Source organism: Erythrolamprus reginae, chromosome 10 (assembly GCF_031021105.1).
Source record: "Erythrolamprus reginae isolate rEryReg1 chromosome 10, rEryReg1.hap1, whole genome shotgun sequence".
NCBI lineage: Eukaryota > Metazoa > Chordata > Lepidosauria > Squamata > Dipsadidae > Erythrolamprus > Erythrolamprus reginae.
Window position 1 is genome coordinate 49,927,227 of NC_091959.1, and position 27,846 is coordinate 49,955,072.

At 59.9% G+C, this 27,846-nt stretch overlaps 2 protein-coding genes across 2 annotated transcripts; one reads left to right on the plus strand and one right to left on the minus strand.

Moving 5' to 3' along the window:
- Window positions 1-100: 100 nt before the first annotated feature.
- LOC139173488 (sodium-dependent serotonin transporter-like) lies at window positions 101-9,727 on the minus strand. The gene is made up of 13 exons (XM_070763381.1): window positions 9,552-9,727; window positions 5,881-6,015; window positions 5,395-5,617; window positions 5,111-5,249; window positions 4,800-4,934; window positions 3,880-3,983; window positions 3,362-3,489; window positions 2,807-2,919; window positions 2,128-2,259; window positions 1,581-1,680; window positions 1,186-1,286; window positions 343-510; window positions 101-239 (listed from the first exon to the last, which is right to left on the minus strand). Exons 2-13 carry the CDS (start codon window positions 5,987-5,989, stop codon window positions 159-161), a joined length of 1,533 nt encoding a protein of 510 aa, XP_070619482.1. The 5' UTR covers window positions 5,990-6,015; window positions 9,552-9,727; the 3' UTR covers window positions 101-158.
- Window positions 9,728-9,862: 135 nt separating this feature from the next.
- SGSM1 (small G protein signaling modulator 1) lies at window positions 9,863-27,748 on the plus strand. Its single transcript, XM_070763383.1, has 24 exons — window positions 9,863-10,143; window positions 14,425-14,500; window positions 15,189-15,351; window positions 15,948-16,100; window positions 16,325-16,392; window positions 16,765-16,910; window positions 17,143-17,274; window positions 17,556-17,680; window positions 17,872-17,939; window positions 18,112-18,275; window positions 18,530-18,656; window positions 20,844-20,982; window positions 21,525-21,589; window positions 21,792-21,937; window positions 22,023-22,151; window positions 22,352-22,525; window positions 22,713-22,784; window positions 22,906-23,439; window positions 23,659-23,783; window positions 23,901-23,983; window positions 24,240-24,349; window positions 24,540-24,636; window positions 24,880-25,047; window positions 25,342-27,748. Exons 1-24 carry the CDS (start codon window positions 9,976-9,978, stop codon window positions 25,428-25,430), a joined length of 3,321 nt encoding a protein of 1,106 aa, XP_070619484.1. The 5' UTR covers window positions 9,863-9,975; the 3' UTR covers window positions 25,431-27,748.
- Window positions 27,749-27,846: the final 98 nt, after the last annotated feature.

The following is a 27,846-nucleotide window of genomic DNA, read 5'->3' on the forward strand; positions in this document are numbered from 1 at the left end:
AAAGGCCGCCAGGGAATTGATCCCCCTCCCCGCAAGAGTCGGCCGAGGATCAAAGGCCCCGCTGGGCAGAGGCGAAGGGGGGAGGGGCCCACAGTTCCAGGAAAAGGGGGGGCGGGCAGTTGGCTTGGGCAGGGTTCTTTTGGGGGGCTCTCCCAGACTTAAAGGGGGGCTTGCACGTCCACCCTCTCCAGGCTCAGCTCCTGGGCAGTCCTCTCTGGCCGGAGACACAGGGCAAGGCGCTGGAGGGGGGCAAGGAGAGGGGGGGCAAGTGTTAGAGAATTCACTGGGAAAGCAACTCCCCCCCCCCGTGCCGGACGAAGTGCTCAGGACCCGGTCCCCCACCTGCTTCAGAGACCCGGGGGTCCAGGCCAGCTTGTAGACCATGTAGGTGGGGATGCAGAGGAAGGAGGAGGCCCCGATCAGGTGCCCCAGTCCGATGCTCCAGGTGGGGAACTCGTAGTCAAAGAGCGCCAGGGGGGTCTGGTCCAGGAGGGAGCTGACCAGGATGAACTGGGGGGGGGGAACCAAGGAAAAGGGGGCAGTCATGCCTGGCAGAAGGCAGCCCCACGGCCCCCTCCCCATCGCCCCTGCACCAGAGAGTAACCGAGGGGGGGGGTGTTGCCCTCCGTGCCCCTTTCTCCTGGAAATGCCCCAGCTGGCTCCCCGAGGGGGCCGTGACCCACAAATATGGGTCTCCTCTGAACACGGGGGGGGGGGGATGTTGCAAAAAGATTGTTGGGGAGGGGGAAGATGGGAGCTCTCGAAATCCTGGCAGGGCAATAAAAGCTCAGGAAACCTTCTTAAGGGAACATTCAGTGACAACTGGGGTATTAAATAAGAACAAATTATATTAAATATACTTCATTGGTTTAGAATGTATATAGAAAAAAGAAGAGTAAACTATTGAAATGGAAGCCTAAGAGCTTCAACCTATGTTAAGCATGTTTGTTAATTTTGTTTATTTTAATTGTTTAAATAAAGTCTTAATTTTTTTGAAAGAGAATATTCCGTTAGGGTCAAGTTTTTGTTCTTGATTGATGTTGCCCCATAACTCTCCCTCCCTTTCCTCCTGCTCCCCCCACCCCCATCTTCCTCAGCAATATCTCACTCAAAAGCTTTGGGGGGGGGGAAGCACCCAGTGACCTAAGAAACGGTGATGGGGGAGGGGGAGGATCCATTACGCACCGCCAAGGTGGCCGGGCTGACCACTCCCCAGCACACTTGCCAGTACGGTCCTGGCCCAAAACCCAGCATGGCCTTTACGTCCCTGCAGAACTGCTGCATCCCTAGGGAAGAAGTCCGAGCCGTTCCTCACTCAAAGCCCAAAGGTCAAGGCTGCCCCTGGGTGACCTTTAAGGAGCCAGGCCCCCTCCCTGGACCCTCCGGGGGCAGAAACCCTCCCAGCAAAAGGGGACCCTGATTTGGAAGTCAGGAGGGAGGTTTGCAGAGAGGGTGGGGAAAGTTTCTTGCGGGGGCGGGGGAGAGACGGTCACCCTACCAAGCTGGCCTCAGAAGGCGGCACTGAAAGCCTTCCCCTCCACCCCACCCAGGGCCCCCAAAGCCTCTTCCCCCCTGCTCACCGTAGAACCAGGAGACGGCAATGGCTTCCAGGAACACCACGGCTAAGATGGAGCAGCCGGCCCCAAACTCTTCAAGGAGTTTCACAACATAGGGGCCTCCCTGGATTGGAACACCAGGAAAGAGCCCACTGTAAACCTGGGAGGGGAGGGGGAGGCACTGGTAGGCTGTAAGCCCCCCCAGAAGAGCTGGCTTGGGGTGGAGGACGGCCCAGGGCTGGGTTGTTGGCCTTCCAGGTGCCCCCACGCTGCCCTTTTTGGCTGGTTCTAGTGGGGGCAGGTTCCACAATTTGATCCCTTGGGGGCTTCCAGCTTGCTCTGCCCCACCCCCACCCCCCCACCCCCGTTACAGGAGCAAAATAAACTCTCCACCTCACGAGGCAAATATTCAACCAGATCCTTATCTTCCTCCCAAATCCGTACAGGAGGCGAGTGATCAGCCCCCCTCCACCTGCAGCCCTCTCCGGGTCCTGCAACATCCCAGCTGGCCTTCCTCTGCCTGGCCCTGTGGTCAAGGGGTCAAGGAACACCCGCTGTCCCCAGAACTCACATTGGTCAGCGTGGCCAGGGAGCCCAGGAAGCACAGGGCGATGAGTCCCAGCACGAACAGCCGGCGGTGCTCCCCCAGCATGTGGGGATACTCGTCCATCAGGGCGGTGATCACGGCTTCCAGGCCCCCAAACTGCAAGCAGCCCCCAGGAGAGCCCGGTCTGAGGCAGAGCCCCCCCAGGGAGCGGCTGCTGCTGCCTCCACCCCAGAGGAAGCCTGCCCCTCGCAAAGCCCGAGGTTCACTTGGGAAACAAATTGGGACCCCCCCCCACACACACACCCCTGTTTCTGCCTTGGAAATACACTGCTCAGAAAAATAAAGGGACCCTCCAAGACCCCACCCTAGACCGGAATGAATGAAATATTCCCGTTAAACACTTTGTTCTGTAAAAAGTGGAATGTGCTGACGACAAAATGAAATTGAGGGTCAATCAGTGTTGCTTCCTAAGTGGACAGTTTGATTTCACAGAAGTTTGATTTCCTTGGAGTTCTATTGTGTTGTTTAAGTGTTCCCTTTATTTTTTTTGAGCAGTGTATTTCGGGGAGGGGGGCCCTCTCTTCTTTTTTAAGACAAAAGACCACAGGAAGGAAGCAGCACACCAGGTGGGGCCTGATCCCCTTGCAGGGCAGCGGCCGAGAGGGTCTCCCATCCTCCCAATGCAGGATGGAAGTGGCCTTACCGTGCTGTCCAGTCCCAGCGTGACCATCATGAGGAAGAAGAGGACGGCGAAGAAGGAGGATCCGGTCATAGTGGCCAGGGCTTCCGGGTAAGTGATGAAGAGAAGGCTGGGCCCTGGAAGAGACCCTCGGGGTGGCACCGGGAGCCCCTCGGCTCTGCACACGATGGGCCCCAGGGAGGCTGTGCCGAAGCATGCCGGTCTCCAGCCCCCTCCTCCAACGGTCTCCGTGGCCTCCCCTGCCACCTACCGCCCCCCAAATCGCTCTTGGGTGGGTGGGGACCAAGCAGGAACCTGACGGAGGGACACGCGTGGCTTTCTGCCACTCCCAGCTGTGTGTGTGTGTGTGTCTCTTCCTGGAATCCAGAGTTAAGGATCAAGGACGTCTGGATCCAGGAAAGAGGGGGCTCAGTGGGGGCGGGTGGAGTTGAGGGGCCCAGGGACACCAGCCAAGATTCCCTCGTGGTCCTCCTCCCCTGTTGAGGAAGCTGTCGTAGCCTCCTTTGCCCCCCTCCCCACGGGAGGGAGGGGCTGAGCCCCCGAGGGGCCCACACACACCTTTGTCCTTGGCCACGTCCGCAACGTCCATCTGCCGCATTTCGGCCATGTAGCCCAGAACGGTGAAAATGATGAATCCCGAGAGGAAGCTGGTCAAGCAGTTGACCAGGCTGGTCACGATGGCATCTCTGGAAAGAAAGCGACAGAGCCGTGAGCCAGAGCCATAGATAGATAGAGAGAGAGAGAGAGATAGGCAGAGATAGATAGATAGATAGATAGATAGATAGATAGATAGATAGATAGATAGATAGATAGATAGATAGATAGATAATGCAGATGTGCCAGAGGAAGGATTGTGGCAACCTCAGAGAGAAAGAAGGCAGCTGGCTGATAGCCGGGATCCACTGGGTTGCCCCCCTTGGGATCCACTCCCTGCCCTCTCCGGCAGCCCCGCACGGCCCTCGGCCCCCAACCCAGCAATGGGGGCAATGCCTGGCGAGGCCGGCCTCCCCCCAACTGGCAGGATCAGCCCTCCAGAGGGGCAGCCAGCCAACAGGGCAATGGAGGGGGACCCTCACCGGTAGCAGTTGTTGTGGAAGGGGTTGTAGCTGGCCAAGGCAAGGAGGACCCCGAATCCCGGCCCCAGAGAGAAGAAGATCTGGGCAGCCGCGTCCACCCACACCTGAGCAGAGGAAGGGACAGTGGTGACACCGCCGAGGAGCCCCGGGGTCACTCTGGGCGGAAGCAGGCCGGATTCCTGCCTGGCAGGGGCTGCCCTCGGACAGGGGTGCTCGGCCCAAGGAGGGCAGCAAGGTTCTGGCCAGTCTGCCCCCTTCATGAAAATTCATCCCTGCATTGGGAGAGGTCATTCTGGGCAGGAAGGAGTCCATTGCCCACGCGCGCGATGATTCTCTTCCCAAATGACATGGGTGATTCAATTCCTGATTTGCATTTCTAAGGGAGCCAAAGAATAGCCAGGGAAAGAACGGCCCCCTCCCCAACTGGCCTTCTGATCTCCTCTCTGGGGAGGGAGGGGGGTTGGCAGAAGGGGGCCTGCTGGAGAGGGAAGGGGGGGCAGAGCCCCACCAGCTCCAGCAACCCCTGTCCCCTCTCTGTGGCGAGGCAGCTAAAACAGTCAAAGCTCCTGGAGGGCAGGGAATCTGGGATCAAGTGGATCTCCGCAGGGTTGAATGAAGGCGTGGCTTCCTTCTGATCCCCTACAAAAGTCAGGATTGTGCTGGAATTGGAGACGTAGGGCCCACTGCTCTGGGTCAGCCTCACCATGGGTGTTTTTTCCCCAAAGCCTCCTGCTGGGAGAAGCCGTTGCCCTGAAATGGGGGTCCCTGGTGCTTCTGTCCTGGGTGGAAACCTTTTGTGCGCCTCACGTAGGGGCCAAGAGCCAGCCCCCCTCTGCCTGCCTCCAGATCCCGCCAGGGCCTTCTCTAGGGCAGCCCCTGTCAGCCTAGGGGGAAGAGCCTGGCAATTGCCAGAAACGTACGGCCACGCTGCTCAGCTTCTGCCAGTCGGGCTGCAGGTAGAAGGCAACGCCCCTCCAGGCCCCCGGGAGGGTTGCCCCACGGATCAGCAGGATGAGCAGCACGACGTAGGGCAGGGTGGCTGTCACCCAAACCACCTGGAGGGAGAGCCAGGCTGTGGGGGGCGGCCAAGACCCTCCCCACTCCCCACCCCAGTGCCCAGGAGTGGCATTCTGCCCTGGAAGGGTTGGGGCCCTGGGCCCACGAGGGGATGGGGTGGGCAAGGGGCCCGGCCCCCGGGGTAACCTGCAGGAGGCCCTCAGGCAGCCCCTACCTTCCCTGAGGTCTTGACCCCCTTCCAGAGGCTGAAGTAGACCGTGGCGAAGATGAGGAAGAGGCAGAGCACCAGCTGCCAGCGGATCTGGCCCACGTCCGACAGGCCCTGGGAATTCTGCAGCTGCAGGACGTGTCTCCTGTGGCGGGCAAAGGGGGGAGGGGAGGATGCAGCCCGAGACTCCCAGGCCAGCAGTGCCCCCCCACGGTCCAGCCTTGGCTCTGCTCCCAAAGACAGCTGCCACCCCCCCCGTCATGCAGCCCCTCTGTCGTCCCCCCCCTTACATGTAGAACTCTTCGGCGGGGGAGCTGGAGAGGTTGGTCCAGGAGAGGTTGCTGCCCACCTCGGAGTAGCTGAGGCAGCTGGGGGTGTTCCAGGGGTTGCCGCAGCTGGCCCAGGGCAGGGGGCGGGCGAAGGAGGAGCAGAGGTAGAAGAGGGCCCAAGCGATGATGGTGTTGTAGTAGAAGGCCACGTAGAGGTTGATCACACAGATGGCGAAGCCGATGCCTGCAGGAGGGGGAGACAGGTGGGCAGAGGGCCCCCCCAGACCCTCATTCCCCAGGGGGGGCTGGCGGGAGCTGACACCCAGAGACCCCCTTGACCTCGGCTTCCCCCAGCCCCTCTCCCCTCCCGGGAAAAGCACTGAGACTGCCCCTCCCCATAAGGGCTTGGCCTCTTCCCTTGAAGCCCCCCTCCCTCCCTTGAGGGATCCTGAGCCTTGAGACAGATGTGCAGGTGGGAGAAGGCCTGCTGCCTGTCTGGCTACTCACCTTTGAAGATGGGGCAGATGTTCTTCCAGATGGGGATGGCTCCCACCCGGTGGAATTGCCCCAGCGCCAGCTCCATGTAGAAAAGGGGCACCCCCCCAAAGACGGCCATCAGCACGTAGGGGATGAGGAAGGCTCCTGGGAGAGCAAGGGGGGCAGATAAGGGCTGGGCCCCCCCGGATGCTCTCCCCCCCCCCTGGCCAGGAGGAAGAGCAGACCAGCGGGCTCAGCGCTTCAATTAATCATCTCATTAAGAGGCTTCGTGAAGCTGCCTCGATTCTCCCGGTGATGTGCGTAACAAGTGTTTTAGAGGAGAGGCAACGGGGGGGGGGGGGGACGGACATGGTTTGCTCCCCACTAGTTCTTCCCACTCTCCCCCTCCCCTTTCCTAAAAGCCCTCCAAGCAGCCGCTTGCCCACAGGTGAAGAGGTCCAGAAGGTCCCCTGATTTCTCTCCGCATTCATGTGGTCTAGAAACATGCATAAATCGTGGCACCTATAGTTACAGCACAATATGATGTGTCCAAGGCAAAACAGGTGAAAGCTAAATGAATAAGACAAGCTGAAAAGGACAGTCGCGTGGCCGTGAGATCGGGGAGTAGCCACCCGCGTCCTGGGAAAACATTTGAAAATACGCAGATCCCCAGGCTGGCTGTGCAACCCACCTCATTCTCTGCCTGGAATAAAATGGGCCCGAAAAGGCCCCCAGAACAAGCTGAAATTCAGACCCCCCCCTCATTATAGAAAGGCATTTGGCCACTTTTTTTATGCTTTTCCAGAATTAAAAAAAATCTAAAAGAAACATTTAACAATTTGTAGGCAGAAATTCAATCAGTGGCTTTTGACTTTTATTCATTAATTTATTTACATTCCCTTTTTAAGTAGCTTTCCTGTGATCATTTGTATATATTTTACTTCACAAACATCCCTAATTGCTGGTAAAGAGGGCAGAAATGTAAGAAAGAATTAGAGGGAAAATAGCTTGTAGGTCTCTACAGTTGGATGTTATAAACTAAGCCCATAATGCCACAACAAGTGACGGTAAAAATGGTTTGCAATGTTACCACATTTTGGCTGCTCCGCATTCAAGCGGTGCCATGTTTCAGATTTTATAATATTTTTCCCAGGGGGCCAAAGAGAAACCGCGTTGCCTTCCCACATCTTTGTGTGTCGGTGTGACACGCATTTCAGCGAGGCTGGGGAAAAAACTACCATGGACAGTTCCCCTTAATCCCCTTTAATGGCAGCTCTTTGCTCTCCTGAGATTGAAATGTTAATCTGGGTCAGCACAGAGACTTTGGACCCCAGAAACTCTGGGGAGGAAAACAGAAGAACCTTCTTACAATGGCAAACTTCTCCAGGAAAGCTACAGAGACACTAGGATTTCAACGGGCCCCCTGTTGTATCTGCGTCCTTCTCTTGTCCCCATTCTAAGGTCCAGCCTTCCAAATTGCACCGGCAGAGAAAGACGGTGGTCTCTGGGAAGGAAGAGAAGGGGAGGGACCCTCGCCCAGAACAATAAGGGACCCCTTGCTTGGGTGCCCCAAATCCATGCCCGCCCACCCCCCGCCTGCTTACCCCCTCCGTTCTGGTAGCAGACGTAGGGAAAGCGCCAGACGTTGCCCAGGTCGACGGCGAATCCGACCACGGACAGAAGGAAGTCCACCTTTTTGCTCCAGGTGTCCCGGGGCTCCCTCTGGTCAAGCAGAGAGCTGGTCCGGGGGGTCTCAGCCGCCCTGGCAAGGCAGGCCGTGGGAGAAGCCGGCATTTTCCCCAACACCCCGGCAGGGTCTGGGCTGAAGAAGTTGGCGGAGGGCAGGCGCACCCAGGAGGACGGTCAGTGCTGCAGCCGCCCGCCAGGATGGTTTGCTCACTTCAAAGGAAGACGGGCGGTGGGGGGAGGAGACAGAGGAGGAGCCCCCCTCCCCAACTGTGCCTGGCCTGGCTTCAGGAGCTAGGGAGGCACAAGGTGGGTGGGGGGCGGGGGTCTTCTGCCCACAGCCCCAGCTGCACAGCCTCTGTCCGGAGTTTGCAAGGAAAAAGAGGCGAGGGACCTCTCCTGCCTCCGGGTGAGGGTCTGTGGGGCAGCTGCCCAGCTTGGGAGTTTCATTTCAGCCCCACAGTCTGAGCCCCTCCAGGCAGGAGGGCTGCTGCGCCTCCCCCCGCTCTCGGGCCCAGATGCAGTTCTGACGTGGTAGCCAAGGGACACTGATTCAGGGTCAGAATTGGGCATCTTGTGCCCCCTAGAAGAGGGTCCCGTCCTGGCCCAGCAGGGACTCAGCAGGAACCGCTAGCGGTAGAGCTGGCTTCCTCCCTTTGCAGAGTAACAGCACTGGGGGGGACCTTGGAGGTCTTCTAGCCTGACCCTGCACCGTGTGGGGCAAAGGGCTGTCCAGCCTCTCCCTCAAAGCCTCCAGCGATGGAGGCCCAAGACTCTCGGAGGCCTGGAGCAGTGGCTCTTCCACAGGTGCTTTCCTCCTGCACAACAACCCTGCCAGGTGGGCCTTATTGGCTGGGTTAGATGAGCTGTTCCTGGCATCCATGCAAAGAGCCAGGGGTGGTGCAGTGGTTAGGGGGCAGCACTGCAGGCTACTTCAGCTAACTGTAGTTCAGCAGTTCAAATCTCACCACCGGCTCCAGGTTCACTCAGCCTTCCATCCTTTCGAGGTGGGTCAAATGAGGACCCACATTGTTGGGGGCAAATATGCTGACTCTCTGTAAACCGCTTAGAGGGGGCTGGAAAAGCATCAGAGAAGGGTGGCATACAAATCTAAATAATAGTAATAGTAACAGTAATAATAATAATAATAATAATAATAATAATAAAATAATAATAATAAAATAATAATAATAAAAATAAATAGTCTAAATGCTATTGCTAAGGGCAGCTAGAGGGGCAGCATTCTCCCCACACCCAGCTGGGAATCCAGAAGCCCGAGAGAGGCATCTGGAGTCGGACGGCCGAGAGGAGGCCACGGCACCTACTTCCCCTCCCTCTGCTCCACCTGCAGCCCATGGAGGCCTCTCTCTCTGGCTGCCCTACCTAGACTGGCAGAGGAAGGAGGAGGTGGGCCGGTGCCTGGGATGCCCAGGGCTCTCTGCTCCGGTGCACCCGGCACCTTTTCACGCCTGGGCAGCTGCCTCCCCTTCTCCTCTGCCACCTGTCAACCGCATGTTCACATCTCCCTTCGGCTTCGACAGCTCCCATTTCCGAATGTGTCAGTCAGAGGGGCAGGCGGTGTGTGTGGGGGTCCTCTTTCCCCCTGCTGGGCTGAGTGTGATCCCAGTGAGCTTGGAGCCCCCGGCGCCGCCTGGACCCCTCTGCCCCGGCCAGACTGGGCCCAGCACGGCCTCAGCCAAGCTCCCTTGCAGCCCAACCAGCCCCGTGGCTCCCTTCACGCAAAGCGCAAAGCGATGGGCTTGACAGGCGTGGCCAGGTTGATGCGCATTTGCCTGGGAGGAGTGAGTGGGGGGGCACCTCGAGCTGAGAAGGGCAAAAACACCCTTTGGGGGGGGGGCGGATCTGCCTGACCTGTTCTGAGGCTGGAGGCCCCCCCCCCGTTTGCTCAGCTGCCTCTGGAGGTGTTGCAGATTTTATTTTTATTTATCTTATTTATTAACTGGATTTGCCCATCGATAATAAACATTGTGCAATAACATAATCTCCAGACACACCTGGAGAGTCCAGTCTGGGCCCTTCCCCCCCCTCAACACTGGCTTCACCCGGTGATGACCGGTTGGGCCTGTGGGGCACTTGCCCAGGCCATTGCACCAGCCACCACCCACCCGGCCAGCCGGGGCTTCAGGGCTTTCCCGGGCGGGGCCTTGGCGCCTCGCGGGGCCCTTGTGAAGGGGGGGAGGGGGAGGAGGAGGGGGCACCGAGGCGGAGACGCTGCCGGCCGCTCCCCGAGGCCCGGGGGCCGGAGGGCGGGGCGGGCGAGGAGGAAGAGGGCGGGGCTCCAGCCGCCCGCCTCCTGCCAGCCCGGTGCGCGTTGCCTCGCCTCGCCCGGCCTCCCAGCGGCGTCTCCGCGGCCAGGCAGCCAGGCAGGGCAGCGGGCGGAGGAGGGCCGGAGGGAGGTCCGGAGGTCCGGCGAGCAGGATGGCGGCGGCGTCTCCGGCTGCTCCGGTGTCGGGCTCCGGGCGTCGGGCTGCGGGGGCGACGTCCGGAGGCTCGTCCGCCCTGCGCGGTCTGGCGCCCGCCTCGCTCCTGCTGCTGCCCGCCGAGACCGAGACCCGCCAGCGCCTCCTGCGCACCGCCAAGAAGGAGGTGAGTCCGGCCGCCGACCCCGCCGAGCCCCCCGGCCTGCGCCGCCCCCCTGGTCCCCGAGGCTGAGCGCGACTCCTTCGCCCCTCGGAGGCCTCCGAGCCCCCCCCCGCGCCCCCTCCCCTCGGGGTCAGAGGTTGACGGGGTCAAGGGGCAGGAGAGGTCATGACCCGGAATTGTTCCCTCAGTGACCGGCCCTGCTTTGGAGGTTTTCGAAAGGGGATTGGGGGCCCAGGAAGCGGCTCCCCGGATTGGCCCTCCTCTGCCCCCCCACCCCGTCTGAACGGTCGGGGGCCCCGGGGAAGGGTGTGTGTGTTTGTGTGGGGCCGGTGGGGTTTCTGCCGCTTCTCTCTGCCTCCTTTGAAAGGCCTTTTGATTCACTGGGCTGCCAGCCGGGCGCTTCCCTGGCTTTATGGGTTAATGATGAAGCGGGGCCATTGTGCCGCCTGCCTCTCAAGGCCTCTGCTCGGCATCCGCTTTCTGGGGGTTATTGATGGCCCCGCGGTTGGTCTGCAGCCACTGACGCCTCCGCCTTGTGGGCTCCAGCCTGGCAGGGGGGGGGGATTGCCAGCGCAGCCCCTTCAGCTCATTGGCTGCCCAGCCTGCCTTGCGTGGCCTGCCTGCCCGGCTTCAGGGGCACCCCCGGCCTGTCACTGGACACTGGGCACAATTTTTGGGGCTGCTTGAGTTGATTTGAGCCATGGATGAAAACGTCCTTTAACTCTTTAGCCGGATTCCAAGTTACCAATGTTTACATTTTGGGTTCTTCTAAAGATGCAGGGGGCACAGCCTCTCTTCTGGCTATGGTCCTTCAGGTGGGCAGCAGCACTCACCGGACGGTGTGTCTGCCACCGATTGACCGCCTCTTGGCGTGTCCTGCTGCGGAGAGGCAGATGCCCCCCATGGAGAGGAGGAGAGGCTGGCGACTCTGCCCAGCTGTGATTAACCCAGCACAGAAGGTGGAGAACTCATAACAGCCCCCCCCTGAAGGCTTCTGAGAGGCCGAGATGTCCCCTCCGTTTGAGGATGAGAGCCCGGGGTCTCTGCGTGGAAGAGAAAGGGCTCTTGTCCTCCCCCTCTGCAGTGCCCTCAAGCATTTGGGGGCAGTCCCGTCTCCCTGGTTCTTCTCCCCATCCTGGCCCGGTAGTGCAGACTCTGGGTTGATAATGTCGGCTTGTTTCCATGGGAACGGCTGCCTTCTACCGAGTCAGCACCAGGCCCACACGAAGCAGCCCAGGGCCAGAAAGGGAGCCCAGGAAAGGGGGGAGGAGGGGGAGTTGTGCGTCACACTCGTCAGGCGTGTGCAAAATTCAGTGGTTCTGAGAGGAGAGCCACGTTGAGTGAAATGATGTCAGGCAGCCCCTCTTGCACCTGGGGGTGCCCCCCCAAAACGGAGTCATTGGTGGGGGTGGGAAGGCTGGGGGTCCTGGACCGGCTGCTCGCCCCCTCCCTTGACAGCCTGGAGGAAGCTTGGAGGGCTTCCAGTCTTGAGGGTCCTGAGCAGCATTTTATGCAAAATGTGGGAACTTCCCCCCTCCCCCCTGACCCATGTGTTCAGCTTTGCTGGGAGTGGGTCTGTCCTTGGGGGTCTCCTTGCGAGGGGGCGTCACTGCTCCCCCAGCCAGGGTCTGCCGGATGCGCAGCAAAGAGCGACCCAATGCTGGAAATGTTGCAGCTGCTGTTCGCTTCCTTCCATTCCCCCCATTTTTTAAAAAAATTAAAATAAAGGCTCCTGTTTGGTCCTTTTGGTGCAGGCTGGTGGCAGTGTACAGGGACAGATGGCCGAGGGGATGGCCTAAGCCTTCCGTGTGTTCATAGCCAGTGGCTGGGAGGAGGTCGGCCTCTTCACTCCCTCCCCAGAGCTCAGCTGACCTCAAAATGCTTCCCTGAGCTTCCCTGCTGCGTTGTGAGGGGGGCTGGGGTGCAGAGCTGCTCTGGGGTCATCCCACAGGGCCCCAACTGACCCAACACGGTGGGTCTTGGCTGCAGCAGACCAGGGTCTCGGGTTTCATCCGGGCTCCAGACGCTCCAGTGGCTTCCTTCAAAACGGATCCTGGCTTCTGAAAGCAGCTTAGGCAAAGGGGAAGAAGAGGGGGTCAACCATTTACTCTTGCCCCCCCTGGGGCCACAGGAGAGGGTCCGTTGCCCACTGGTGCCCCCTGGGCGGCAGCGTTGGCAGGCCTCCTTTGCCCTGACTAGCCACAGTGGCTCTGGGGTCCTTCCCCCAACCAGACCCCCTCCCTCCCTCCGGGATCTGCTTCCTTCTTTAAAAGGTGGAAGGGTGGATGGGGCAGGGGGCCCAAACCCATATCGAGCGGCCTTCTTCAGGTGTCACTTTTATGAGTGTTTCCAGAGTGGAGCCTGCTGGGCAATGTGGCAAAACCTCCCTGGCAGGATGTAAGGTCCTTTCGGCAGGACAGACGGATTGGAGATGCCGGTCTGAGAGATAGAAAGCTAGAAACCTAGAAGATTAATGGCAGAAAAAGCCCTTATACTATTTCCTGTATTTTATCTTAGGATGGATCAGGGTTTATCCCAGGCATATTTTAAATTCAGTGACTGTGGATTGACCAACCACGTCTGCTGGGAGTTTGTTCCAAGCATCTTCTCCTCTTTCCGTCAAATCATATTTTCTCACGCGGCTTCTGATCTTTCCCCCAACTGACCTCCGATTATGGCCCCTGGTTCGCTGGACAAGCGATTCCCCCGCCTGCTTGGGCCGATGTGCACGAGGCTCGGGAGGGGCCCTGAGCTATTGCATGAGTGGCCTAAGAAAATATTTTTAAAGGCGAGGCTCAGGAGGGTCATCCCTGGGTGGCCCTTGCCTCTGTGGGAAGCCACTCCCGTGTGCAAAAGTGCTCCGAAGGGCCCCGGGGTGGGGGGAGGGGGCTTTTCTGCAGGGGGGGTCTCGGTGGAGGCCAATTCCTTCCTGTTAAGGAAGCTAGGAACATGGCAGCTCTCCTGGTCCTCAGGCTGCCCCCTTGCCCAGCAGCCCCTGGCCTTTGGATGGGAGGGAGCAAACTCTGGCCCCTCGGCTGGGGGGGGATTGGATGGGGGGGGCAGATCGAGGCTGAGGCTGGAGCCAGGAGCCGTGCCGTGATCCAAAGCACCAGAGGTCCCCCCCCCTCCTGTGGCTTTTGGGCGGCCATTGCTCGCCTGCCCCTCCTTCTCTTTCGCCAGCCTGGTGCCGGAGATGAGGGCCTTGGCCTCGGGGAGGGGCTGCCGGGGAGACTGCTCTCCAGCCCCTCCATCTCCAGAGGATGCAGAACGCCCCTCCCGCCCTCCCTCCCACTAGGGTTGCCATAGCAATGGGAAGGGATGCTGTGCCCGGAATAAATGGCCGAATAAATGGCCAGGGAGGAGGAGGAGGAGGAGGCGGCTACAGATCCCTTCTGGATGGGCTTGATTCCAGCTGTGTCGTTGTCATGAAATTGCTGCCTCCACCGCCTGGCTTGGTGTTGGAGCATCGTCCAGCCCACCCGGCTTCCCTGCATGAGGGCTGCCCGGACCCCTCCCCCCTCCCCTGCTGCCGGGCAGCCTTGCGCTTGTGTGACCAGCCTCCAAGCCACAAGAGCTGATGAGCTTGGCTGTCTCCCCCTTGAAGTCCTGTCCCACAGACCATCTCAAAGCAAAGGTCATTTCAAGGCCTATGGACATCGGAGAGGACCCCTCCCCTTTGCTCCTCAGCTGGCCCTCAAGAGACCGGGGGGGGGGCCTCTGCTCTGGGCCCATTTCTCCCCCCTTCCTCTCTTTGGAAAGACCATATTGGACACAGTTCTGAAACACAACAGAGCTGCCTGGAGAGAGAGAGGCTGTTGTTGGGTTCACACATTGCCCTGATAGCACAACATCAGCTGCCCAGGGTGGGTTGAGGCCCAGGAGCTGTGGCCCTTTCAGGCAACTGTGGTTTACTGCCACAGGTGAGCTTGGCTAAGGGGGGGCTCGCTCCGTCTCTCTGCTGCCCCCCCCTCACAAAGCAGCAAAGGGCGCTGGGAGGCACACGACAGATCCCGCTGGTCTCTAAACTCCTTGGATTCGAACCAGGAGTTTCCTGAAGTGCAAGGAAGTTGCTTCAACTTGGTGTGTGTGTGTGTGTGAAAGATGCTTGTTTTTGCCTGGAATGACCGGTTGGGAAAAGAGGGTCGGGGGGGGGGGGCAGTAGGAAAGCCTAGAGAGGCCCCTCCTCCGTTCCTGCCTTTCCAGGGGCCGTTTTCCTCCCCCGCTCTTGGCCTTCAATTTGTCTGGGCAGAGAAATCTCCTTTCTCTGAACTTTGTTTCTTGCAGGTCAAGCAAATAATGGAGGAAGCGGTCACGAGGAAGTTTGTGCACGAGGACAGCAGCCACATCGTTTCCTTCTGCGGTAAGATGGATTGGCCTAGGCCTTTGTGTGTGTGTGTGTGTGTCTTCCACCTGGTCGCTGGGCCTACCTGTCCCCCGAGCTCCTTGCAGGCCCCGGGCCGGCCTCTCTGAGGTTGGCCTGAGAACCAACAGCTGACGGTCTCTGGCCACGGCCGTGCCTGGCTGCAGGGGAACCCAGCAGAGGGCAAGAGGAAAAACCTACTGACTGGACTTGCACTCCACCCTCGGGGAGCCCCCCAGGCAGGGAGCAGAGTTTGCAAACACAAAGTGGAAAGTTATCACTACAATTAGGAGTACTGAGGCACTAAAGACACTGAAGGGTGAGAGGTGCTGCTGAACAGAGGGATTTTTGCCCAGTGCCCAGGAGGAGAAGCAACAAAGTGTGTGTGTGTGTGTGTTTGTGGGTCTTCCAAAGGCCTTAAGAAATGCTGGTGTGGTCAGAAGGGCAGCCGGGCTCTTAATCTTGACCCACAACCCTCATGGGGGGAGGGTCTCCTTGGAGGAAGCCGCTGCTGGACCCAAGAAGTCTCCAGCCTGACCGGGGAGGGGGGGGAGGAAGTTCCTCGGGGGAGGGGCTGGCCGGCTGGCTAAGGGGTGTGCGGACACGGCTGAGTTTTGCAGGGGAGGGGCCCTCGGCCAGATTCCTCCTTTCCTGGGGGGCCTCTCAGACTTGGGGCTTTTCTTCCCAGCCGCGGTCGAAGCGTGTGTCCTTCACGGACTCAGGCGGCGGGCAGCCGGTTTTCTGCGGAGCAACAAGATAGCCGCCCTGTTTATGAAGGTGGGCAAGAGTTTCCCTCCGGCCGAGGAGCTCTCCCGGAAAGTCCAAGACCTGGAGCAGCTCATCGAGAGCACGTGAGAACCGCTGCCTTTGGAGGGGGGGGCTGGGGGGTAATGGGGCTGGGGGGCCTTGTGGGCCGGGCTGGTGCTGAGAGATGCACTGAAGTTGGACCAGCTCGCTGAGTCCCCAGGGCAGTGGGCGCCTCGGAAGTCTAATAAATCCAATTAAGTTGCTGGTGCTGAGTGGGTGGGGAAAGGGGGGGTCCCCAGCGAGATTTGACCCAAGCCATCCCCTCAGCCCCTGCACCCCTTTGCAGTGGGGGGGGGCAGGTTGGCCTTTAGTTTGAGGGTAATTCAGAAAAGTGGAGTCTTCTATAAGTTGAGTCAGTTCCGGGTGGCCCTGTGGGGGGCGCTGTCTTCTCGGCCAATGTATGGATTTCCACCAGAAGCCCCCGGGGTCTGGGTTCAAGTCCCCTGCCTTGCCCACTGGCTGAGGTTCCATCAGAACCTGTTTGGATTCGGTGGGTCTCCTGCGTGTATCAGGCAGATAAAATGCAAATGTAAACATAGGTTTCACCCCCCTCCAAAGATAAAACCTCTTGGATTTGGGGAGGGGTGCGATGCCCCGGTGATGGTGAATGTGGGGCGCCTTCTTCTCTGCCCCCCTCCAGGAGAAGCCAGGGCTCCAGTTTGCAGGACGGTGCCCGCAAAGCTCCAAAGCCCCCCAGCCTCTCCCCACAGGCCGCCAGGCACCTCTGGATCCGGACGGCACTTTTTGAGAAGGTCCTGGACAAAATTGTGCACCACCTGGTGGAAAACAGCAGGTGAAGGCCCCCTCCGCCCTCGGCTGGCCATCCCAGGCTCCGCTGCCACCTCGGCCGCTGGGCCTCTCGGGCCCGCTTATGGGCAGCCAAGCTCTGGCCGCAGCCACCAAACCTCCTGCAATAACAGGCGTAGAAACAGTTAAAGCTGGGGAGCCTCTCAACTCTTCTCCCCACGTCTCCCCAGCCGTAACCCTTGGGTGTCTCCCCCCTCCCCTCCCCTGCAGCAAATACTACGAGAAGGAGGCCCTGCTCATGGATCCAGTGGACGGGCCCATCCTGGCCTCTTTGCTGGGTAAGGGGCCGGAGGCCGGCTGGGCATGCCGGGGGGGTTGCAGTTCATCCACACCCGCCCAGGGCGTCTTGACCTGTGGGCTGGAGGAAGGGAACGTGGGCCTGGGGGTGGGGGGAGCATCACTTATTTATTGCTTATTCGTTCCATTTGTATGTTGCCCGACTCCCAAGGGCCTCTGGGCGGCTCACAGCCAGAACGGACATTGTACAGTATCAGTATTGGAAGAGCTAAAAAGAGAAACCATTAGAAAACAAATTAAAACCCATGATAGGCATCATGCGCCTCTTCTACGGCCGATTCAAGAACTGACCAACGTTAGACTCAGCGTCGCTCTCTCTCTGTGCCCGGTCCCCCCTTTTTCTGCTCCCACAGTGGGCCCTTGTGCCCTGGAGTACACTAAGATGAAGACGGCTGACCACTTCTGGACCGATCCCTCGGCAGACGAGCTGGTCCAGAGACACAGGATCCACGGATCCCATTGCCGGCAAGACTCGCCCACCAAGCGCCCGGCGCTCTGCGTAGGTCTCGGAGGGGACGGTCAGAGGCTGGGAGTGGAGGGCCGGCAGGGCTGGGCTGCATCCCTGAACCAGGGGGCTCGAGGGGGGAAAAGGGGGCTGCCTGGAAAGACCCCACTGGGATTCAGAGAGTCCAAAAAAGGGGGGGGTAAAGAGAGAGTGCGGAAACGTCCCCCTGAATAGTCCAATTATATGGAAACGTTAAGGCCGGGAATCCCCTCGCTTTGGCCTCCAGATCCAGAAGAGGCACTCCAGTGGCAGCATGGACGACCGGCCCTCCTTGTCCGCCAGGGATTACGTGGAGTCGCTGCACCAGAACTCCAGGGCCACCCTCCTCTACGGCAAGAACAATGTCTTGGTGCAGCCGGTGAGCAGCCCGGAAGGGGCCAGTGGGGTCGCCTGACCTCAAGGAGGCCTCGTGGGCCCTTCGCCTTCCCTGGGCGCCCACGATGCCACCTGCAAATTCGGGGGGTCTTTGCAAGAGGCCAGAGAAGGGCCAGCACTGCCCTCGTCCTTCCCAAAGAGCCTGGCTGGTTTTCCGGTTGTGGTTTAATGGGAGGCTGCCTGTTTTCTGGAGGCTGAAAATTCACTCCGTGGGGGAACAACATCGCAAGTCGGTTGTGTCTCCGGTTTCCCTTCCCCCGATAGCGAGACGACATGGAAGCCATTCCGGGCTATTTATCGCTTCACCAGACGGCCGAAGTCATGACGCTGAAGTGGACCCCAAACCAGCTGATGAACGGCTCCGTGGGCGACCTGGACTACGAGAAAAGGTGGGTGCCCTTCCATGCGAACCCCCACCCCCCTGAGCCTCTTTCGAATGGGGACTGGCAGGCCGGGGGGACTGTGGCTTGTGCTCCCCTCCCTGGGGGCTCAGCCGGGTCCCTTGAGGGCTCCATTCACCTGGGGGGGTGGGGGGAGAAGGCATCCCTGGCGGCTGAGGGGCTCTGTCTCCCCTCTGCAGCATTTACTGGGACTACGCCATGACCATCCGCCTGCAAGAGATCGTCTACCTGCACTGCCACCAGCAGGGTAAGGCACACAGCTGCCCCGGCCTGGAGCTGGCCCTGGGCACCTCTGAGACGGCCCTCTCTGGCCCAGGGGAGGAGGGGGCGGCACCGAGCCCCCTCCTGCCCTTGCTTTGGCCAAATCTGCTTCTCCCCGCCCCCGCCCTGTGCCCTTCTCTGCCCCTTCTCGCCAACAGTGGACAGCGGGGGCACCGTTGTGCTGGTCAGCCAAGACGGCATCCAGCGTCCCCCCTTGAGGTTCCCAAAAGGGGGGCATCTGCTCCAGTTCCTCTCCTGCCTGGAGAACGGCCTGCTGCCCCACGGCCAGCTGGACCCCCCTCTCTGGTCCCAAAGGGGGAAGGTGAGGCTGGGGGGGGGGGAAGGGGGGTTGGGCAGGGGCAAAGCGCCTCTTGTCTGAACGGGATGCTCGGCCTTTTGCGCGAGACGCCAGACCGGCAGCTGGAGCCTCTTTGGGGCTGCCTGGACGAGGGAGGCAGGAGGGCCTTGGCTGCTTTGCCCGGGTGGCCCCCTGGGGAGGGGGTGGGCTGCAGCATCCCCTCTGGCTCCCTCCCGTTGGGAGCTGAGAGGTTTCGCGTCCGTCTCTGGTTCCCGAAGGGGAAAGTGTTTCCGAGGCTGAAGAAGCGCCACCTGCAGGGGCCCCCGGAGTCTTCCTCGGACAGGGAGGAAGAGGAGGCCACGGATTACGTCTTCCGCATCCTCTCCCCAGGCGCCCAGGACTTCGGTGAGGAGCCCCAGAGGGGTCTTCCCCAAAGGTGGGGGGTTTTGTTTCCGCAGAGGGGTCTTCCCCAAGGGGCAACGCAGCCCATTTGACTCATCATTGGAAGGCGAGACCATTCCGAATTGGTTTGGTTGGTCAGCTGCCTTGAATGCTGGCCAGAGTGGGGGGGGCATGGCTTGGGGGGGTCTCTGGGGGGCATTTCGTGATCCAGCCCACTCCCTTGGGGCTCCCTTGCAAAAGGAGGAGCCTCTGAAAGCCCAGAGGTTGGGAAGCAGGGGAGGGGGCTCGGGTGCCCCCCACCCCCGGTGCTTTCTTTTGGGGGGGGGAGTCTTGTAATTCCAAGAGGTTCGCCCCTCCCCCCAGCCTCCAGAGCCTGCTAAAGAGACAGAGGGACGGTCACTTAGATAAACGTCCAAACTCTTTCTGGGCGTTTCTTTTTTTCAAACAGGCTGGTTGGGGGGGGGGCTGTCCTTATATTCCCCCTTTTCTGCTTCTTCAGCTGTGGTTAACGGCTCTTGCCTTGCCCCCCCCCCTCTGCCAACCCTGGTGCTTCTGGGCAAGAGGCGACGTGGATGGCCGGGATCCCTGGCAAAGTCGTGGTGATCCCCAAATGGCCCCTGAGCCTTCCTGGGGGGGGGGTTTCCTTCCCCCACCAGCTCGGAGTCCAGACAGCCCTGCTGTAATGCCCCATTCACCCTTGGTGGTGTCAGGGGGCCTGAGGCTGGGCAAGCAAGGCAGGGACCCTCTCCCCATGCCCCTCGTGTGAGGGGGGAAAGTGTGTCTTCCTCCTGGGCCCCCCCTTCCTCCTTCAGAGAGAGAGAGAGAGAGAGAGAGGGACCCTAAGAGGGGAGAAGGGCCTTTTATTCCAGTTGGAGACGTCTAACTAACTTCACCCCCTCGGCCTTCGCTGAAAGAGCCCCAGATGGAAGCGTTTCTCACGGACAGGTTTAGATTAAGTAGAAAATGAAGAAAAATAAGATGATTTATTTTATTTCATTTATTTTATTTATTTTATTTATTTTATTATTTATTTTATTTATTTTATTATTTATTTATTTTATTCATTCATTCATTCATTCATTTATTTATATTTGTATGCTGCACCTCTCCGTAGACTCGGGGCGGCTAACAACAATAGTGAAACAACATACAGTATAACAAATCTAATATTTAAAATAGTTTAAAAGACCCTAATTTAAAAACCAAACATACACACAAACATACCATGCATAAATTGTATAGGCCTAGGGGGAAGAGAATATCTCAGTTCCCCCATGCCTGAGGACAGAGGTGGGTTTTAAGGAGCTTACGAAAGGCGAGGAGGGTGGGGGCAATTCTGATCTCTGGGGGCAGTTGGTTCCAGAGGGTCAGGGCCACCACAGAGAAGGCTCTTCCCCTGGGTCCCGCCAAACGACATTGTTTAGTCGATGGGACCCAGAGAAGGCCAACTCTGTAGGACTTAACTGGTTGCTGGGATTCGTGCGGCAGAAGGCGGTGCTGGAGATATTCTGGTCCGATGCCATGTAGGGCTTTAAAGGTCATAACCAACACTTTGAATTGTGACTGGAAATTGATCGGCAACCAATGCAGACTGCGGAGTGATGGTGAAACATGGGCATACCTGGGTAAGCCCATGACTGCTCTCGCAGCTGCATTCTGCACGATCTGAAGTTTCCAAACACTCTTCAAAGGTAGCCCCATGTAGAGAGCATTACAGTAGTCGAACCTCGAGGTGATGAGGGCATGAGTGACCGTGAGCAGTGAGTCCCGGTCCAAATAGGGCCGCAACTGGTGCACCAGGCGAACCTGGGCAAACGCCTCCCTCGCCACAGCCGAAAGATATTTCTCTAATGTGAGCTGTGGATCAAGGAGGACGCCCAAGTTGCGAACCCTCTCTGAGGGGGTCAATAATTCCCCCCCCCCAGAGTAATGGACGGACAGATGGGATTGTCCTTGGGAGGCAAAACCCACAGCCACTCCGTCTTATCCGGGTTGAGTTTGAGTCTGTTGACACCCATCCAGGCCCCAACAGCCTCCAGGCACCGGCACATCACTTCCACCGCTTCGTTGACTGGACATTGTTCCTGGCTTCCGCTCTCTCTCTCTCTCTCTCTCTCGGCCCCTGGATTGGCGCTGCTTCTGCCCCCCCCACATGCCGTATTAACAGCCCGTTTCCGGCTCCCCCTGCAGCCGCCCAGGATCTGATGGAGACCCCCGGGAGCGCCCTCCCCTCCATGTGGCAGCCGAGTGCCCGCAAGGCCTCCTGTGCTTCTTGCAGCCAGGGGGTGTCCAGCGAGAACGGCCTGCTGAACGGCTGCAACCACGAGAGGTGAAGGAGGCCAGGCAGCCTCGGGGGAGGGGGGGAGGGCTGGGGGACCCCGGGGGCAAAGGGAGCCCAAAATGAGGGCCTGCAACAAGGCCGAAGCCCCTCTGGTAGCCGGGTTGGGCAGCCCGGTGGTCTTCTTCCTCCTGGGGCAGGGGAGGTAAAGAACGGCCTGGCTGCAAACCCGGAAGACGGCTGCCAGGACTGACCGTCTGCCCCAGCGCCTCTTTTTTTAAAAGGGGGGGGGATAGGGAGGGGGGGGAAGAAGCAGCCCAGACTCCCCTTGGTCTTCAGTTCGGCCTCCATGAGGCAGAATAGAACAGAATCTAAATCTTGATTGGTCAAGTGTGACTGGACACACCAGGAATTGTCTCTGGTGCAGAGGCTCTCAGTGTGCATGAAAGACAAGATGCACTTGACTTAATGATGGTCATAGGGGTCAAATAAGCCATGAGGAAACAACCCATATTAATAAAAATCTTGAGACCACAAGCCACACGGTCCAATGAAGGGGACTTGCCCCCCCCTCTCCCTCCCCCCCTCTGCAGAGCCCCCCTGAAGCTGCTGTGTGACAACATGAAGTACCAAATCATCTCTCGGGCCTTTTACGGCTGTGAGTATATCCCACCCGGTGACCGTCCAAGGCCGAGCCTTCCTGGCTGCCCTCTGGGTCCCTGCAGAACGAAGGCACGGGGTCTGGGCTTCGTGGGGGTGTCCAGTGCCCTCTTTCCCTCCTTGGTGGAGATGAACCAGAGCCTCTCAGAGGGGAGCCCTTTGGGGACCCTCTCTTCCTCCCCCTGCCCCCTCTCTTCCAGGGCTGGCCTACTGCCGACACCTGTCCACTGTCCGGACGCACCTCTCGGCCCTGGTCAACCACACCATCGTGTCTCCCGAGGTGCCCTGCGATGCCAGCTCGGGGCTGACGGTGGAGATCTGGGAGCGCTTCCTCCAGGACGGCACGGTAGAGAGAGGCCCCCTCTGGAGCCCCCCCCTCCTTCCCCCCTGCCCCCCCCTTCAGCCCCTTTCAAGGGCACCTTTGTCTGCAGAGCTACGAGGAGAAAGAGCTGCTGCGGCTGATCTACTTCGGAGGGATCCAACACGAGATCCGGAAATCCGCCTGGCCTTTCCTGCTCGGACACTATCAGTTTGGGATGCTGGAAGCCGAGCGGAGAGAGGTCAGCCTGGCTGGAGACATTTGGGACCCCAAGTGTGCATTCGGGCCCCCCCCTTTATGCTTGGGGTCAGCGGGAGGGCTTCCACACTGGACCTTTGCTTGAGCCCTCGTTCGTTTGGTTCTCTGTCCGGTGGGGATGGGGGTCTGTCTTTAGGAGGCTCTGGCCGTGCTATCCCCTCCCCCTGTCTTTCTGGCCCGTAGGTGGACCTGCAGACCCGCGCCCACTACGAGCAAACCATGGCCGAGTGGCTGGGCTGCGAGGCCATCGTCCGGCAGCGGGAGAAGGAGTCCCACGCAGTGGCCCTGGCCAAGTGCTCCTCGGGGGCCAGCCTGGACTCCCACGCAAGGCACCGCGACTCCATCGTCAGCAGTGGCGTAAGCATCGGCCGGGGCCTCCCCAGGGATTCCCTCGAGCCTTGGAATGCAATGGGCAGCTTTGGCCTGGCCACCGCCCACTTCTTTACCCTGCCCACCTTTGGAAGTGGGCTGGGTCGTGTTTGAGCCTCCCCTCTACCCACGCGGAAGAGCCCAGGCTGAGGCTGCCTCCCCCCCTCCCCCCCAGTCTTCCCAGAGCAGCAGTTTTGGCCCCCAGAACCTCAGCCGGCTGCAGAGCGACTCCAGCGGCAGCACCCAGGTGAGGAAAGGGCCCCCTCCTTGTTGGGGGCAGCCGTTGGGGAGAGCCGCCGACCCCACCAGCCGCCGAGGGGACAGAGAGCAGCAATGGGGGTTGGCGGCCACTCTGTGTCTTTCCTCAGGTCTTTGAGTCGGTGGAGGAGCTGGAGCCGACGGAAGCCGAGCTGAAGCTGGAGGCCGGCCGGCGGGGGGCTCTGCCCAATGGAGGGGTCCATGAGGCCGGGCCCTGCTCCCCCGACTCCGGCCACCCTTCCTCCCAGAATTTCTCCGTGGCCTCGGCCTATTCGGAGCAGAGCTTCAGCACCGAGGAGAGCTGGCCGGAGGGTGGGAAGGGGGGGCCCGCCCAGACCAATGGGGAGGGGCACCTCCCTGCCATGGAGGAGGGCAAGGGGGAGGCCGGGGAACCCCAGGGGGAAGCCTCTGCCGCCGGGACCCTGGAGGCCTTTGTCGGGAAGGAGGAGGGCCCCCCCTCTGTGACGGACCGCTGGGCCCTCCCCAGCGCAAAGCAGCCGGATTCAATGGGGAGCGAAGACGACCTCTCGGAAGAGCCCGAGATGGAGAGCCTCTACCCGGCCCTGGACTCGCACTCGCTGGCCGTCACCGACCTCACCTTGAGCGAAGTCTCCCCTGTCTCCTCCTCGGGGGTGACCTACGCGGTGGGCTCCTTTTCTTTGCAGAGGAATTGGGGGGTGGGGGGGTTCTGCCCTCTGGAAAGGTCGCCCCAATTTGGGGCCTGTGAACACCGGAGTTCCTCTCGGGGGGAAAGGCGGTCAGTCAGAAGCCGCCCCCCATCGGTAGCACATGGGGGGGGGGATCCCAGATGGTGCTGTGCCCCCCTCCTCTCAATTGACCTCCCCTCCATCTGTGCCCCATAGCCGGAGCTGCTGGACCTCTACACGGTCAACCTGCACCGGATCGAGAAGGACGTCCAGAGGTGCGACCGGAACTACTGGTACTTCTCTCCGGCCAACCTGGAGAAGCTGCGGAACGTCATGTGCAGGTGGGGGTCCCGCCTTCTCCCTGGGGTGGGGTATGTGCTCTTTGCTGCAGAGCCTCCCCATGCCCCCCGCCCCGGCTGACCCCCGGCCAGCTCCTCACCGCCCCCTCCTCCCTGCAGCTACATCTGGCACCACCTGGAAGTGGGCTACGTGCAGGGCATGTGTGACTTGCTGGCTCCTCTGCTGGTCATCCTGGACGAGGGTGAGTGGCCCTGGGTCCCTCAGGGGCCAGCCGGCCTGGGGGGGGAATGGTGGCAGAGGCCTGCTTGCCGTGGTCGGAGATCCACCAGGGGGCTCTGGTCAACAGCCTTCCTTTGGCTGCAGTGGGAGGAATGACCGGCAAGGCTTTGGGGCCCTTGGATGAGGGAGGGCAGACCCTCACGTCTGGGGCTGGCAGCCTCTGGCATTAGCAGTGGGGGGGGGGTCGTGGACGTGGGTCCTTTCTGCTCCTTTGGCAGAGGCCTTGGCCTTCAGCTGCTTCACGGAGCTGATGAAGAGGATGAACCAGAACTTTCCCCACGGGGGGGCCATGGACACCCACTTTGCCAACATGCGGGCCCTCATCCAGGTACGGAGGGGCAGCTGGCCAGTCCTGTCACTGGGGCCCCCGTGGCCTGGCTGGCCTGGCTTAGGGGCCTATGGGGGGCTGTTCCTCTCAAGCAGGAGGGGCTGTGGGGTGGGGGGGGGAGGGGAGGGGCTGAACGGACCCTCCTGGAAGGGGCGGCTGGGGCAGAGACCCAAACGGGCTTCCCTGGCAGATTCTGGACTCGGAGCTCTTTGAACTGATGCACCAAAACGGGGACTACACGCATTTCTACTTCTGCTACCGCTGGTTCCTCCTGGACTTCAAGCGAGGTGAGTGGGCAGGAGAGGCCCCGAGACCCGTTGGGGGCCAGCTGGGGAGAGGTGGGTGGGAGAGGCCCCAGGGAGGCTGGCCGGAGCTGCCCTGATCAGCACAGCTTTATGGGCAGCGTGGTCCTCCTGGCTGTGGACGTTGGGGGCATGGCCTGGGCCTAGGTATGTGTGTGTGTAAGGAGGCTCCTAGGACCTGGTGTGGGGCCGGGCAGCTCCCATGGCTTCTGCTCCCCCCTCCCCCAGAGCTGGTCTACGAGGATGTCTTCACTGTCTGGGAGACCATCTGGGCGGCCTCCCAGGTCTCGTCCCCCTGCTGCGGCCTCTTCATTGCCCTGGCCCTGGTGGAGGTCTACCGGGACATCATCCTGGAGAACAACATGGACTTCACCGACATCATCCGCTTCTTCAATGGTACGAGCCCCTCCCCGGGTAGTGGTGGTGGTCAGGGGGGGGATCCTGGCTTGGAGTCTTTGCTACTCCCAGAGAACCCCCCCCTCCCTCTGCAGCGGTCAGCAGAGAGAGGCCCCAGTTTGGGGTTTAGGCAGACACCGCCTGCTTTCACCCGCTGCGGCTGCCCAAATCGGGCCCCTGTTCAGACCTCTGGACGTCAACTCCCAGAATTCCCCAGCTGGCTCTGCTCCCTCTCGGGGGGCCCTGCGCTGAGGTCTCCCCTGGGTCTCTTTCCGCCCTGCTTCTCCCTTCCAGAAATGGCCGAGCGGCACAACACCAAGCAGATCCTGCAGCTGGCCCGGGAACTTGTCTCCAAAGTCCAGACCCTCATTGAGAACAAGTGATTGGGTGAAGGATGCAAAGTGGCCCCGGAGGGTCTTTCCTGGTGTCCCACCACCTGGCCTGCCCAGCAGCTGCTTCTGACGCTTGACCAAAGACCTTGGCCCCTCCCTCCCTCTCTCCCCCGTCTTGGCCAGGGAGGGGGAAGCGTTTGATGGGGGCCTTGGAGGAGAAGAAGGCAAGAAGGGGCCCGGCCTTTGCTTCCCCCCTCCCTTCAGATCTCCCTGCCCTGCCTGTGGGCCGGGAGCATGGGGCGGCCCCACTGGAGGGCCCGGCTGACGCTCGGGATGGGCCTTCTCCGCCTTCAGGATTGGCCCCCCTGTCTCTGCCCTCAAGCTTTTCTTGGAGGCCTTTGTGCCAACCTCCTGCTGCCATGCTGACTGACAGGCGTCTGTTTTCATGGAAACGGACCTTGGCTCCTGCGCTTGACTCCCCCTGCTGGGGGCCTCCCCCCTCCCCGGCTGCCAGGGAGACCACCTAGCCTGGCCCCCTCCTCCTTGTTCTGACCCCGGAGCAGGGAATCCTTTCTCCAGCCCGACTCCTCCAACTCCTCTAAGGGAGCCGGCCGCCTTCTGAAGCCACGGAAAGGGGCCAGTGCGGCCAGAGCCCTGCCAATGCTCCTCTTTAAACTCAGGTGTTTCTCAAGAGAAGCAAAAGCTGCCAGGAAAAAGCCTCCGTTTGGTCTGAGCAAGTTCCCAGGTTTTTGCCATGAAAATGTTTCCCTGCAGCCAGAAGACGTTTAGCCATAGAGGTCTCTTGCCCCCCCCCCCGCCCCCCCCAGCCCCCCCCCATTCTTCCTCCTCCTAACAGTGCTGCAGCTCCTCCGCTGGGGGCTTCTAATCTCCCCAGTCCGTTTTGGGGAGCCGCTTTTAAAGGCTTCCGTCCTTCTCCGTTAGCTTGCCTGCATATGTGTTTGTGCACTCCTGGTACACATAGATACGTGTGTGTGTGTGTCTGTGTGTATTTAACACTGTCTGCTGAAGCTAAGCAGAACCTTCTGCCGTTCTGGGCGAGGTCCTTGCTGGACTCCAAAGAAAGGAAGGTCTGCAGTTACGGCTCCTTTCTGGCTGCTGTTTCTACGGTCACTTCAAACGTTGACTTCCTTCCTGCCAGTCCCAGGGAGATTCCCTCCAGGAAATGGGAGTGGCCGGCTTCCCAATTGTGTAGCCCAGGGAGGAAGCAGACTTGGCAGAGGTACCAGGGCAGGTAAACATCTTTGAGTTGAGGAGGAAGAGGGTGAGGCTGGGGGGAGCAGGGGGCAAACCACTCTCCCCCTTTGCCCTTCCACAAACTTCCTTAGTGAAGTTGCTTCTTGTGATCCTGAGAACAGCAGGGTGGAAGGGCAGCCTGGGCCCAGGTCTTGGGGAGAAGGCAAGGAAACTGCCCAGGCTGCCCGCTCCGTTCTTGGGGGTCTTTCATTCTCTGAGTCTCCCCAGCCCACTTGAGAGGAAAGGGAGCATTTAGAGAGGGGGGTTTCGAGACTTTTGAAAGTTTTTCCTCTGGGCTTTTTCTCTGGGTTATAACCAGTTGGACAACCAGAAAATCCAGCACGTGTGCGAGTGTGTATGTGTGCAAATTGTGCCCAGCTATCGAATTTTGGGTATGTGATTTGTCTTAAAAGCACAATCCTGTGTCAGTGGTCTCTTCCTGCAGAGGAAACCGAGGGGCTTTTGAACAAGAAAACAAAGCCAGATCCCTTTCGTAAAGGCTGGGGCGGGGGCCCTCTGGTCAATGGGGGTGGGGGCATTTCATTCCGGGCAGGACGATGCCACAGTCAAGACCCACAGTGACTCTTGGGTGACCCCCCCCAAAAAAAACCCTGTAGGGCAGCAAGTGTTTATAAGGAGCTAATCCCTGGTTCCTTTGGGCGTGCCCGGTATGTCCAGCCAGGAGAGACCCTCCCAGGGAGACGCAGCCGCTCAGGCCCCTTGGAAGGACTCCACTGAAAGCACCTTCTCTCCTTGCAAAGGGCCAGCGGTCGATTCGTGGCCCGGCTGCCGATTGAGGCAGAGAGTGGATGGTGTCCCTGGGAGGGCAGGGTCTCGGTGGGGGCTGCCCATGTGGGGGGAATAGTTACAATGCAACAGAGACTTATTATTTATGTGTGTTTATGAATCCTGTGTGTCTTGAGGTCTGTGTGCATGAATCCCTATGCAAACTAGAGGTGTGTTTTTTGTCGCTGTCTCAGACGTGTCTTGTAAACATTTCAGCAGGAAATTGTCTTGTATATAAGCTGCTTATTACACAGGTAACTATGGTATGCATATCTATGCGTGAGCAAGTGTGCATGCACACACATCCATGCATAAAGGAGGTGTCTGGATCATGCGGTGCAAGAGCCTTGTGTGTGTTGAAGGGCGAAACAGGCGTTTTTCCTCGTCAGTGTCTGGGAAAGGAAGCGTTCTGAGGGAAGCCTTCTCA